The following is a 14,210-nucleotide window of genomic DNA, read 5'->3' as shown; positions in this document are numbered from 1 at the left end:
GGGACCTCCCTCCAGCACGCCTGGGAGTGGAGGCCACACCCCAGCGCCTCCGCCCCCCCCCCCCCCCGCCAGCTTGCCAGGCATCCTCCCACGCGCGCTGCCACCAACTTCCTGGTTGGCCCTGCGATCCCGCGCTTCGCACACGAAAATGCTCTTGTCTCAGGAACAGGTACCAGGGGTGTTTCAGGGATCCTGTTCCCTGAGTGGGTTTTGTGCTCGAGGGGGTGGGCACCCCAGCTCTCTGAGCAGGGCTTAGAGCTCCCTTGACAGCTAGAGTTAATCAGACCAGCCAACTCCCCTGGGCCCCACGCCGGCGCAGGACTGGCTGCCGCTGGGAGGGGAGCTCTCCCTGCAGACACCTGGCTGGACCCAGGCAGATCCCACGTGGCCATCTGTCGCAGCAGCTCAGCCGAGCAGCTACAGGCGTCCTCCCTGCTCGGGGACACAGCAGGCCCCCCACAACCGAGCGGCTGCTAGGGCAGGCAGGTGGGGCATCGCGGGCTGGCACCCAGCAGAGGTGTCTGACGGCGACACAGTTCTGCCAGGAGCTGCTGGCGTCTGCTTTCATCCCTGGGGCAACAAGACAGGAGCTGCCTGGAGATCAGAAGCACCGTGGGGCCACCTCTGTCCCGCCGGGGCGGGGGGGTGGAGTGAGGGGGGGCACCAGCTGTTGAGCAACCCCTGCAAGCTCTTGGAGGGATACCTGCCCATCTGCTGTCCCCTGAACCCCTGGCCAGGGATTTCCTACCGCGGAGTGGAAAGTAGTTGCACAGACAGAAATGAGGGTCCCTGCCTTAAAAATAAGTGACTTGGTCCCCACCCCGCCTATCTCCTACAGAGCTGAGTGCAGGACAAAGGGGAGGGCTGCTGGAGGACCCTTTGAAGCCCCTCCCCACCTGGCAGTTCTGTCTTGGAGGGACAACCTGCAGTCACCATGCGGAGGGGAGGGGAGGTCAGGGAGATCCCTGCTGCCCAAGGGCCTTCCTCCCCACCCAGAAAAGCCGAGTGCCTCCTGGAGAGCGTCCCCTCACTCCCCCACCTGGCTCTCTTCTCCAGTTCCATGCCAGGGCAGAATATCAGTGCAGGGTGTGGTCATGGTAGGAGGTCAGCGTGGCCAGACAGAGGCGGCAGGAGGGGCCCGTGAGCTTCCTAAGGTGGGGTGGGAGAGCTAGACAGCTTTGCTGAATGAACGACTGAGGGGAGGCCTGCGGTTGCAAAGATTCCGGGGGCTTGTTTCCTGCTTCTTGCCCTGACCAGCTTCAGTCTGAGGCCCGCTCCACCCAGATACCAGGTGAGGGCCCTGTTCCACTTGTGGTTGACAGGCTCAGGATGGAGCCGGGGAGCCACCAGGCCCATGGTCCAAGCTTCCATTTCCTCTCAGGAAGGGAGGGCGGCTGTTCCCAAGACTGGGGCCTTCGGCCACTGAGCCTGGCAGACCCCCATCCATCACTGTGCACCCTGGACGTAGCTGGGAGCCACAGCAAGGCTTCTGCTTCAGTGGGGAGGCACTCGGCCTGCAGGTGCGTGAGAAATGGGTGTGGATCTGGGTGGGCTGCATGAGGCAGAGAGGCACTGCAGCGTTGCTTTGAGAAAGTTGAAATTTTTGGCCATGATGTTTTTTCCTTTTAATTGTGGCACTAATTAGATATGAATGGGGCCTCTGCCTGCAAGAGTGTAGGCCTGAGCTGAGCCCCATGCCGGGCTGACCTGTTTGTAATCAGGGGACAGCAACATTTGAATCAGGGGACAGCAACATTTGAATGTTGCTTTGAAAAGACTGAAAAATTGAGTCTGCCATCTTTTCAAGAAGTTCTTACGGGGACTCTGTGGCCTGGTCCCAATGCCTCTGCTGCCGTCAGGCCACGTGATGTCCACGCTGTTTCGTGGCAGCTTGGCAGGTTCTCTGGCTCAGGAGCTTGGAGGAGAGATGGAGGTTTTTCTGCAGCAGAGCGGGGGGGGCGGGGGGGTCCCGGCCGTGGCACCCAGCCCGTACTAATTTTTCACTGTTCTCCCTGCCCCCCGTCTGAATCTGAGCAAGACCTGATGGTGCTCCTCAGACACTGGGTTGTGGATCTCCAGACTGCCCCCCAGGCCCCTGGGCCACCCCTGCAGTGACTGGGCCTCTCTGCTTCCTCCCCAAGATGACCCCACAGGCAGAGCCGATACCCCGAGGGCACTCAGACTCCCAGGCCTTCGTCATGCGCTCTCCCTCTTGCTCACAGGGGAGGCGCGGGGTTTCGTCTGCTGGCACCCTGCTTGTGGGACAGAGAGGAAGGGTGTGTTACGCAAGCACCCTTCCGGATCTGGGTGGTTTTGAGCGGTTACACCTCTTCCTGTCTCTTTGCGAGGTGCACGCCGGCGGCCGTGGCTCCTGCAGCTTCAGACCCATAAAAGGTGGCAGTTTTGGGCCATGTAATAGTCATAGTGCTACTTCAGGGCTTGGGCGTGAAGGATTTCCAGCATTCGAGAAGCAACACGCAAAGTGACATGAGTACAAGAGGCAGGAGCTCGCGTCGGAGCCCCGAGGCTTCCAGGGAGACCACACGCTGTCCGCCACACCCGGCAGCGCGAGCCTCTCCTGTCTTCTTCCCCTCAGGCAGCGTGCACTGAGCACCTGCTGTGTGCCACCCGCTGTGTGCCTGGTGCTGCTCTGGGCATGGGACACGTGGCGAACAGAAGAGACAAAGCTCCCTGCCCGGCGGAGCGGACATCCCAGGGGTCTCAGAGGAGATGGGGAAGGAGGGAAGGTGGGGAGTAGTGCATCACCGGTGTCTCGGTAGTGACCAGCGCCATACCACCCGGTGCTCACACCCACCCCCTTATTAGGGTCGGTCTTTGCAGCCGAGAGAACAACATTTCTGAGCCTCAGACATAAAAGGCATCACAGGTTCTCTCTCTCAACCCCTCCCTCTGGGGGAAGTCAGCTGCCTTGGCGTGAGAGACCCAGGTGTTGAGGAGGGGGCCCCTGCTCATCAGTGTGTGTGTGAAACCTCTAACACCTCGGCCCAGCCGGCACCCTGACTGCAACCTTAGGAGAGACCCCAAGCCAGACCTGCAGGCCAACCCCCAATTCCTGACTTTCAAAACCGTGTGAGAAATCCTTGTTGCTTCCCATGTAACCCGTGTCACGTAGCAATGGATAACTCATACAGTGTTATAATTCTTAAGACCTCAGCTATGTAGGGACAAGCCTTCTAGAAACTTCGAGCTTCCAGGATGATCAGGAATTGGGATGCGGCCGCAGAGGGCCCAAGAAACACGGTTCCCGTCATGACACCGAGTCGTACCTGTGTGTGGCTGGTCACAGCCACAAGAGATTAGCCTTTTTCTGGGGAAGTGGAAAAGATGAGCACCCCTGAGAACAAAGCAGAGAGGCAGCAAGGGAAAAGCGGATGTGGTAGCAAGTCTGAGGACCCTAAAAAGTGCTTTTCTGGAAGGTAAGACCACCACCTGGGCTCAGGCTGGGGCACATCTGTGCAGGTCCAGCTTCACTCGCCTTGCCCACGTGGTGCAAACATTGAGGAAGGAGGTATGATCAGGGACTCCTGGGCCGTGGGCCAGCACGTGCCCTCCACCAGGGCCAGGCACAGGTAGCCCCAGCCCATGGCCCTTACAGTGCAGCCCTGCCTGTGGGCATGTCAGATCCTCCCCGACTCCCATCTTCCTATTTCTCAGATGGAGAAACCGACACTTAGGAAGGTTGAAAGATTTGCCCAAGGTCATACACCAGATCTGAACCCAACTGGGCCTTGCCTCCCTCCCTGACACTTGAAATGGACTCCTTGGGTCACCCAGCAAGGTGGGATTGTGTCATCAGACTGGGTCTGGTGGAGGACAGACACGTGCGTGGTGGCCCCAGCAAGGTTTCGGGTCAGAAAGTCACCCAGGACTTGAAGTGTTAACTTCACATTGGGAGGTCTGGCTAAGTAAAGGTCCCACCGCCCAAGTTTTCTTGTACTCCGGAATCTACAGTGGGGAGACAAGGGGAGGCCTCTTCCAGTAACTGGAAGTCCCTCTCACGACTCAGCCAGAGTCATATCTTCATGTGATAAGGATGACCTGGAAGGTTAAAGTCAGCAGAATGTGCTCCCAGGAGGGCTAAAGTCACCTTGCATGTAACGGTCCTGGTGGCTAGCCCCACGTCCCAAGGTGGCTGGTGGTGCCCAGTGGATGGCTCCTGCATGTGCAGCTGTCCCCTTTGGACCAGCAGGGGGGTCTGGGGCACGTTCGTCCTTGGTGATGGTGGAGGCAAGTCTCCTGTGGCTGAGGCTGGAGCTGACACATTGTCACTGCTCATCTCCCTTGAACAAAGCACATGCGACTCTATGAGTGTGTGTGCGTGGGAGTGTGTGGGAGCGAGTGCATGAGAGCATGTGTGAGCATGAGTGTGAGCGTTTGTGCATGCGTGTGGGTTACAGCATGAGTGTGTGTGAAAGAGTGTGGGAGAGCATTGTGTGAGTGTGCGTGAGAGCATGAGTGTGAACGTGTGTGCATGACAGCATGAGTGTGTGTGAGAGCGTGTGTGAGCATGTGTGCATGTGTGTGTGACAGTATGAGTGTGCGTGAGAGAGCATGAGTGTGAGCATGAGTGACTGCGCACATGTGTGTGACAGCATGAGTGTGTGTGAATAAGTGTGTGGGGGAGCATTGTGTGCATGTGTGTGACAGTATGAGTGTGCATGAGAGCGTGTGTGTGAGCATGAGTGTGCACACACGTGTGTGACAGCATGAGTGTGTGTGAACAAGTGTGTGGGAGAGCATTGTGTGCATGTGTGTGTGACAGTATGAGTGTGCGTGAGAGAGCATAAGTGTGAGCATGAGTGACTGTGTGCACATGTGTGGGTGACAGCATGAGTGTGTGTGAACAAGTGTGTGGGAGAGCATTGTGTGCATGTGTGTGTGACAGCATGAGTGTGCATGAACGAGTGTGTGGGAGAGCGCGTGCGCATGTGTGGGTGACAGCGTGAGTGCGTGTGAGCATGAGTGTGAGCGTGTGTGCGTGTGTGTGACAGCATGAGTGTGCATGAGAGAGTGTGTGTATGAGTGTGTGCACACGTGTGTGACAGCATGAATGTGTGTGAACAAGTGTGTGGGAGAGCATTGTGTGCATGTGTGTGTGACAGCATGAGTGTGCGTGAGAGAGCATGAGTGTGAGCATGAGTGACTGTGTGCACATGTGTGGGTGACAGCATGAGTGTGTGTGAACAAGTGTGTGGGAGAGCGTTGTGTGCATGTGTGTGTGACAGTATGAGTGTGCGTGAGAGAGCATGAGTGTGAGCATGTGTGCATGTGTGTGACAGCATGAGTGTGCATGAGAGTGTGTGTGCACGTGTGTGGGTGACAGCATGAGTGTGCATGAGAGAGCCTGTGTGTGAGCGTGTGCGCATGTGTGGGTGACAGCATGAGTGTGTGTGAGCATGAGTGTGAGCGTGTGCGCGTGTGTGTGACAGCATGAGTGTGCATGAGAGAGTGTGTGTGCACGTGTGTGGGTTACAGCATGAGTGTGCGTGAACGAGTGTGTGGGAGAGCGTGTGTGTGTGTGTGACCACATGAGTGTGTGTGTGTGAGCGTGCGAGTGTTGAGTGGAGAGATCAGGAGCGGGCAGGGGTAGGCACGCAAACGGGACAAACAGACCAGGGAAATGGGATGAGAGCATGTGCGTGTTCGTTGCTGTGCCGATTCTTCACGACTTTAATAATGCTGGGAAGTTTTCAGAACAGTAAGCTGAGGAGAAAGGCAGTGCCCGCAGATGGAGCCCCCGATCCTGAAGGGCCTGTCGTCATTGCCAGCCGCCCTTCCCGCAGCGACGGAGAGCTAGGATCTCCCCAACATCTTCCCTCCGGAGCGCGAAGCGTTTTCATGTCTTCCTTCTCTCGGCTCCTGAGGAAGTATGGGTGGGCGTTTGTGACGGCTCCGTGCTTCAGCCTCTCTGAGAGTGACTCAGGTGGCTTACTCAGGGTCACACACAGACCAAGTAGAGTGCTGGGGACAGGGGGACCCAGACTGCAGACCCCCAGCCTGCACCCTGAGCCAGCTGTCCCTCCTGGGCCCGGCTGGTTCTCAAGTGGTTTCTGAAGCCTTTGTCCAGAGCCGTCCCTTTTGAGGACAGGGGCAGCCCTGCCCGCCCGCCCGCCTCTGTCCGTGGTGCCTGCGATTGGCAGCACCCTGCTAGGACGCCATCTTTTCGGGGATCAGCCGCTGGGCACATGCAGTCTCTCCTGGTCGGACTGTGGCGGCTGCGGAGGTCGGGGCTCTGGGCAGGTCCGTGGAATGCAGGGCAGGGGACATGGGGAAACCGCCCCAGTTCCCTCTCTCCCCTGGCAGGTGGCAAAGGGGGCAGCTCCCCAGGAGAAATGAGGTTGTCCCTTGTAAAGTGAGCACCAGAGCACGGCCAGTGCCTGAGCTGAGGAGCTGGCCGCTGGCTCAGAGGGAGCCTGACCTTCAGGTGTCCAGGCAAGGCAGTGGCGAGGAGTGGGACAGGTGGCTTCCTCCGGGACACGTCCCTAGTGTCCCTGCTGGCAGCCCGTAGTGCCAGTTGTCCCTGTCCCTGTAGCTGCCCTGTGCACCATGTGTGGGACAGACAGAGCATTGCACCCTCCAGAGAAGACAGAGAGAGATGCCCATAGCGCAGTTGAATAGATGAGTCTGGGGTCCGGGGGAACGATGGGGCCTGGAGATACAACCACAGGGGTTCCGGCTTAGCCACACAGTTCAGAGCCAGGAGACAGGTGGAAATCTGAGGAACCTTGTGCGATGGAAAAGGAAAGGGGTTCAAAGCCAGAGAGGTGAGCAGGGGCGGCCGAGGAGACTGAGAGGAAGCAGCGGGGAGGCGGGAACACAAGCCGGACGGTGTGGGTCCCAGGTGCCGTCACCCCTAAACCGTGGGCACCACTGGACTTAGCAACAGGAAGGTCACAGTGACCTTGGTAAGAACAGCTTCCTCTGAGCGGGGAAGGCAGAAGGGAGAATTGCAAACAAGAGAAAACAACTCTTTTGAGGAATTTTCCTGTGAATGGAAAGAGAGAAATGGGGCAGAAGGAAGTGGATCCAAGAAACTGCTTTTTGTTTTTTAAGACGAGAGAAGTAATAAGTGGCTGTCTGCAGAGGGCAAGAATCGGCGCAAGAGGCAGGATGCCCTTGAGTGGGGTGAGAGTGGGGTGTGTGCTCAGGCGGACCGCCGTGGCCGTGGCCGTGGCCCGGTCGTCCAGGTGGCAGTAGCAGGGGATGCAGGATGTTCCAAGAGCCGATGTTGGTGGGTGGGGGAAGCTGGCCTCTGGTTGCTTCTAGTCCGTCTGTGAACTGGAAGCAGCAAAGCCCAGAGCCGCGAGGCGTGGCCGAGGAGGTGTTAAGGAAGGCGCCGTCTTGGAGAGTGGGGGAGAGCGGCTTCCACAGGGCTCGGCCACATTTGGCTGTAAAGGGACAGGTAGTAAATATTTTAGGCTTTGCAGGCCTGACAGTGCGTTCAGCGCCGCGGTGTGGCACAAACGCAGGCACGGCTCATACACGAGCGGGCGTGGAGCTGTTCCAGCAACACCTTACCGACAGAGATAGGCAGCAGGCTGGACTGGGTCTGTTGTTCGCCGTCTGCCAGGTCCTGCTCCAGGACCAGCAGTCCTCCAAGGGTGGTCCCTGGACCAGGGACACGAGCATCCCCTGGGGGACTAGTTAGAAATGCAGATTCTTGGACGCACCCCACCTCTATGGAGCCAGTGACTCTAGGTCCCTGCACTGTCTCAAGTTCAGACTGCGCTTGTGATCCTGGAATTCTGGAAGTTGAACACCCCTGGGTGCCCAAGCTGGGGATTGAGACAGCACTGCTCTGTAGCTAGACCCAGGGAAAGCCAGAGAGGGGAGAGTGGGGTGTGGGGGGTCACACCCCCCAGTTAAGGGCACAGGTGTCCCGGCCTGCTCTGGGCTACCTGGCCCCCATCTCCGTCCACAAGACCCTGTGAGGACATCCTGCCCCACCCCCCGTGGCCGCCCTTCCTCCCCGGTGACCTCTGGACCACTGTGCTTGGACACAGTGCCTGGCGCTCTGCGGTCCTCAGCTCTTAGCTGTGGTTTCCGGTCCATGGGCAGGGCTCTGTGTCGTACAGGCAGCCACCAGCACCGGCGCACAGTGGGGCCTCGGCAGACACTCTGTGCGCCTGTGAACCCACCACCCTTGACTTAAGGTTAATGACTTTAGTGAGGTGGTTGGGTTTCGTGCCCTGAGTGACCTGGCAGAGCGCCGTCCAGCAGCACCTAATGGGCATGAAGGAGAGGCACCCCCACCCCAAAGCTGCAGGGACTCATGCCCCTGGAGCTGTGTCACCGAACTCTCTCGCAGGAAAAGCACTGTGCCTCTTTCTTACATAGATCTGGGCAGGGCAGGGGGGAGACAGGCTGGTCCATCTGGTGATGGTGACCCTGATGGAACCCCAGACTTTGAAAGAAAAGGTGACCAGGAGGCCTTCAGGGTCTGCCTGAAGCCATTCTACCAGGTGCAGATGGACAGGACCCTGCGGACAAGGGGCCCGGGAGAGGTCGGCCTGGGTTACAGCATTGCGGCTCACCAGGAATCACCTGCTAAGCCCAAGCACTGGATTCAACATCAGCCGAGGATCCACTGCATTTCTTTTAAGGATTTAAGTATGTTTTTATTTCATTTTGTCATTTCTTTCTGAATGAGGTATTCTTAAAGAATAAAACTTTGGGGACCTTCGCTGACCCCATCGTCTCTGTCGTTTCCATGAGGCTGTCACAGTAGTGGCTCCGGCTTACATTTTGTCTACCCACTTTCCCAGCATGTTCACACACATGGGCACGCCCCTCACTCAGAGGGGAGCTCAGTTGGGAGCGAGACCTAACGTGTACTATGTGCATAAGCCCCGTGCCGGGGGGTGGAGCGTGTCCAGAGGAAGGCCGCTTCCTGCTGATGGGAGGTCCTCGCCCTGGAGGGAGGAAGAGTGAGGTGAACTAGGCCTTCAGATGGGCATTCAGCTGAGAGGCCCCACTGGGGGCAAGCAGGGCTATATTTTGAGCCCAGACCATCCCTTTGTCCATTGGCACAGGGCATGATGATTTTGGATCAGGGACTGTCACTCTTTTGGGAGCCATGTATTAAATCCCAGTGAAGTTCCAAGCCTGTTCTAGGCACAGAGGATGTAGCAGTGGCAAAACCCCCAAATTTCTGTCCTGGTGGAGCTTGCCCTCTGGAGAGAGTCAAGACTTCACAACTCAGGGACAGACAACAAGGTCAGCTGCTGTTGACTACATGGGACAGCAGGCAGGATACTGGGAGAGAATCCCAGAGCATGATAGCCAGGGGCAGGCTCCCTGAGAAGGCCCAACAACGAGGTCTGTCATGAGGGCATTCCAGGCAAAAGGAACTGTAAGTGCAAAGGCCCTGTGGAAGGTGTGCACGTGGTCTGTCGGAGAAGAGAAGAAAGGGGTGCATGACCTAATGTCCTTTTGAAGTAAATGCCCCTGGCTGCCGGCTGGAAGCAGGGAGCGCCATCAGGAGGCTGACCTGGTGATTCCGGTGACAGATGGTGGTGGCCCAGCCTGAGGGTAGCTGGGGGAAAAGTGAATGGACTGATATGTCTGTCGTATTCATTGTTTATTGCTACATAAAATATTACTGCAAACTTAGGGATGTAAAACTCTCGGTTTCTATGGGTCAGGACTTCAGTTAGGGCTCTGTGAGTTCTGCTGCTTCAGGGCTTCACAAGCCCGCAGCCAAGGGGTTTGGCCAGGGCTCTGGTCTCATTTGAAGGCTCAACCGGGGGAGGATACTTGGAATTCCAAGTTCACACAGTTTGAAGGATTCACTTCTCTGGGTGGTTAGACTGAGGGCCTTCATTCCCAGCCACACGGGCCTCTCCAGCATGGCAGCTTGCTTCTCAGAGCCAGCAAAGGAGAGAGTCTGCTAGCAAGACGGAACGGACAGTCTGTATCACCTGATCACAGAAGTGATATCTTGTCACCTGTGCCCTGACCTGTGGGGCGGGAGCAAGTCTCACCCACGGGGAGGGCGAGAGTCCCAGGAGCCGGGGTTGTCTGACCAGCTGCATTCCTGAAAGCTGAAGAGTGGCTCCACCAGTCTCTGGGCTGGGAGAGGATGGGAAGCCAAAGCATCAAGGATGAGCCCGGGGGATGGTGGGACCACTTCCTGGGACAGCAGAGACGGTCCAAAGTTCGAAGTCCACAGATGCCCCTGGGACCACCAGAAAAGGGCTCCCAGAACCTCAGGAAAGCAGCTGGGGAGGCGGAAGGACTTCATGAAGCATGGGGGTGGGAGAATAGAAATCTCTTACAGAGCGGTTGACCCCAGCCATCAGCGTTGTCTGAGCCCCCATGGGTTGGTCTGTCTGTCTGATGAGGGACGTACAGATGTCCAACAAACTGGGCCTTCACCATCACAGAGCCTCCTGGGCAAACCCAACTGGTCTTTTGAACCACCTCCCTTCTACTCTGCTTTTCCTCCAGAATCTTCCCTCCGTGAAGAAGAGAGCTGGTCAGGACCAGTGAGGCCGGCCCCATGTATCCGGAATCGACAACAGGCTCCCCGGCTCGGCTCTCCCTGCGACAGACGGGCTCCCCCGGCATGATCTACAGGTGATCCCCTGCCCCCAACCCAGCCAGGCCGATCTCAGGCTCAGTCCTGCCTCCGAGAAGGGGTCCCCAAGGCCAGTCACCAGCCCTAGATCCAGAGGAAAGGACCAGGGAAGGCCCACAGGGCTGAGGTTTATGTAGGCAAGTGCTTTCTCTGAGGGAAGGAATGGAAGCTTTTAAAACCCAAGATTTTCTCAGGGAGTAGAGCCAGGATTAGACTCGTCCCTGACTCTTCTGAAGGATTCTGTTGGAGGTAGCAGGCCTGGAAGTGAGGGGGGGACGCTTCCCAGCTACTGTGTCTTTCTTATACACCCCAGCTGGTGCAGCCCCTTTGAGGGAAGCTCAGAGCCTTGCATCAGGGAGGTGGGGGCAGCCAGTGGCTCATCGGGCACCCTTGCCTTCCTTCTGCAGAGGCCAGCTCCAAATCCAGCTCTGGGTCTTTCCATTTGGAAAGCAGCCCAGGCTGAACCGCGGGGAGAGCACGCGAAGGCGTTGGTTGGATGACAGCTGCTGCCCCGCTCACGGAGCACAGGACCCAGATGGCAGAGGCTGTCACGAAAGATGGGCCTGGGCGGGACCCCAGGGGCCCATCAGCCCTTGATTGATTGGGCCTTTCTCATTAATTGTTAGGGCCTGACCCAGAGCAAGTATCCATAGAACCCACAGGGAAAAGGGGTGTCCCTCCTTGATCAAAGTCCTAAAAAGAACCCCGTGGTCCCACACAGACTCGCCAGCATGTGGGGTGACGGGCCACTTCTTGGTGTGAGGGGTTTGTATGGTCATTCTAAAGCATATTTCATTAAAACCCAAACAGACTGTCACTCAGAGGTTTACCTCTTGTCTTCACTTCCCTGCCCCAGGGGGGAGTGAGGCCAGGCACAGAAGGACCCCCGCGTCTGAACAGACCAGGCGTCTGCCTCCGTGTGCCACTGGGTGGCGCTGCCGCCGAGCACTTGGTACCTGGGCGCGCATCCTCCCGGCAGCCCCGGGCAGAGTGGGGTGGGGCCGGCTGTGGGGTGTCGCTGGTGCTTTCCCCGGGCCTGCACCTCCTTGTGGCTAATGCCCGTTGTGGACTCTCTCTCTCTCTCTCCTTTTTCTCTGTCCTCCATCGCTGTCCGCAGTACTCGGTATGGGAGCCCCAAAAGACAGCTCCAGTTTTACAGGTAACGAGCCCTCCGTTTTCCCCAAGACCCGCAAGCTGAAGGCAGGGGAGCAGGCGGGAGGGCCACGCCCATCCAGCTCGGAGATGCTGGTGAAAATCCCCAGGAGGAAGGGGCTCTGGTTCTCTCCCGGTGCCCTCCCACACAGCATTATAACGTCCCGATGAGCACTGTGAAGTCAGGTTCATTGTGGGCTCATCTCCAGAATTTGCCTTGATTTGAGCAAATGGACTTGCGACACCTGCTTAGCTCGCACCAGGTCTACCTGAAACTGTCCCTTGTCAGGCTGCGGACGCCGCACGTCTGTTGTCCGGGGTTTGTGCTGCTTGGGTTATCCGAGTAAACGAGGTGGGGCAAACCCCACCGTTCTCCCCTACTCTTTGGGTTTGAGCTGATTTGGAATCAAAGGGGTAACAAAGGCCAATACGTCCTCAGGGCATGGGGCCGCAGTGTGACCTGGGTCAGGGCTGGACCTGCTGGTGTGTTTCTGGGGCATCTCCGTGTTGGTGAATCGGCACACCACGTTCTTTGGTGCAAAGCTGCACCCCACAGGGGCATGGCATCCAGGGGCCTCGCGGCCCAGGCCAAGGCAGGTCAGCCAGCAAAATCCTCCCGGGCGAGTCCCTTCCTCCTCTGAGCAACTCACTGGTGGCACGGGGAGGTGGGCCACAAAGATGCTTGCTTCTCACGTAGTCTGTGACTCCAGGAATTGACTTTGAGGGACGTTTTCCTCCTGTCGGGAAAGTGTCGGGTTAAGGAAGCCACAGCTCAGCCCCATCAGCCTCAGTGTGGCTCTTGGGAGCAGGGCCTGGTGTGCGGTGTGTGCCTTGTCATTCAGGCCTGGGAGGTCTCCATCTAGACCAGCTTCCCAGGGCCGTGCCCACCCGCCGGTGCAGAGCCAGGGGCCAGTTATCATCGATGCACGGGGAGTCTGGGGCCATGGGTGCTGGGGCTGGCAAAATCCACACAGCTTTACAGCCCTGGCACCTCTGAGTGTGACCGTGGGCCTGGGTCCTCGGGCTAATTTCACCACCCCTTTAGTGCTTCCCATGGGGTCTCACTCCTTCCAGAGAGCCCTGAAGAGATGACTGAAATTTTTGCTGGATAAGATTGTGCCTGAAATAGTTGCCTTAACTTGGGCTTGCAAATGCTTTTATGGGATGACACGCGTGCCATCACATGTGTATGACAGCTTCGTATGTCAGAATGTGAGTGAGACATTAGTCCCAGGAGGATTTGACCAGTGAGACCAAACATGCCCCTGAACTGAGTCCTCAGAGACCCTGGAGGAAAGGAGTGAGAAAGCCAGCGGCAAAACCGCAGCCCAGCCTGCCAGCCAGAAGGGCCCCGCCGAGGGAGGTGCCAAGGGTTGTGGGGTATCGCAGAGCTGAAGCGAAAGAGGGTCCCACACTCTTTGCTGGCCCTGAGGACCCCCCCAGGTCCAACCCATTGTGCATTCCCTGGGAGCCCTCTGTCCTGTCCCGAGGTAAACTCTGTTGGTGACCCGCACCCCAGATGGGCAGACCTCTGTCTGGGCCTCTCGGCACCGCGTCCCCAATGCCCACAGGCTCCGTCCGTCCTGCCATTGGCATCTCCAGTGTGGTTTCTTCTCATAGACACTCAGGTGTCTCTTGTGGGGTCTCCGACGATGTCCTCTAACGTGGTGGGATCTTTGTGTAATGTCCTGGGTGCCACTCCCGGGGGGCGTCCTTGTCATCTGGGCACCGACACAGCCATCAGAGGGGTAGGTCAGTCAGCGTGCGGTCCCTCCCCTCACGGGGCAGAGGTTTCAAGGTACGCACCCCACCCTCAAGCGGCTCACAGACCGTAAGGGAGGCAAGGCCCTGTGTCTATCAGCTGTTCCGGAGAATGCCGCATAACAACCAACCTCAAAACTCAGTGCCCTACGACAGGAAGCGTGTATTTCTTGTCCATACGTCTGTGTCAGTTCATCCAGGCTGGGCTCCGCTGGGTTTGGTCTGAGCTGCAGGTGGGGCCCAGGGGTTCATCCTCCCATCCTTTTTAACCAGAGGCTGTTCTAGGCAAAACACCAGAGGGAGAGGAGACGCACGTCAGGTCTCTGAAGGCCCCATTAGAAGTGGTGCAAGTCTCTGATCACGCCAGATGTCAAAGAGCAGGAAAATATACCCCCGCCCCGACAGGAGAACCACAGTCATGTAATGCAGAGAGGGGTTAAGGACCCGGAGCCATAATGCAATCTACCCCAAGACCCAAATAACTAATAATATCTGGAAGGCAGAACTTGCTGTGGGAGAAGTCCAGACAGCTGTTGGCGTTCCGGGGAAGGAGTGAGCACCGCCAGCTGGGAGTCAGGGAAAGCTTCATGGAGGAGACAGCATGAGGGCTTTGAGCGGGCCTTGGAGGCTGGGCAGTCTTCAGCATAGAGCCCAGAAGGAACATTCCAGTAGATGCTTGAGCCACCGCTTGGAGAGG

At 57.8% G+C, this 14,210-nt stretch overlaps 1 protein-coding gene across 6 annotated transcripts in view; it reads left to right on the top strand.

Annotated features, from left to right (window-relative positions):
• The window catches only part of KCNAB2 (potassium voltage-gated channel subfamily A regulatory beta subunit 2), an 86,197-nt gene that overhangs the window by 23,395 nt on the left and 48,592 nt on the right, over positions 1–14,210 (top strand). For 2 of the 6 annotated variants that reach the window (XM_045803517.2, XM_087858245.1), the window contains exons 1-3: positions 59–169; positions 10,471–10,599; positions 11,718–11,759. In XM_045803517.2, coding sequence (XP_045659473.1) covers positions 10,523–10,599; positions 11,718–11,759 — 119 coding nt within the window. In that variant the 5' untranslated portion in view covers positions 59–169; positions 10,471–10,522. Of the gene's footprint in view, positions 1–58; positions 170–8,385; positions 8,632–10,470; positions 10,600–11,717; positions 11,760–14,210 lie in introns of those variants that run through there. The other 4 variants (XM_045803520.2, XM_087858248.1, XM_087858247.1 and 1 more) reach the window with 3 other exon arrangements.

This window comes from Ursus americanus, chromosome 33 (assembly GCF_024610735.1).
Source record: "Ursus americanus isolate L20-20 chromosome 33, mUrsAme1.1.p, whole genome shotgun sequence".
NCBI lineage: Eukaryota > Metazoa > Chordata > Mammalia > Carnivora > Ursidae > Ursus > Ursus americanus.
Note: the sequence above shows the minus strand (reverse complement) of the source record. Positions and strands in the feature narration are given on the sequence as shown.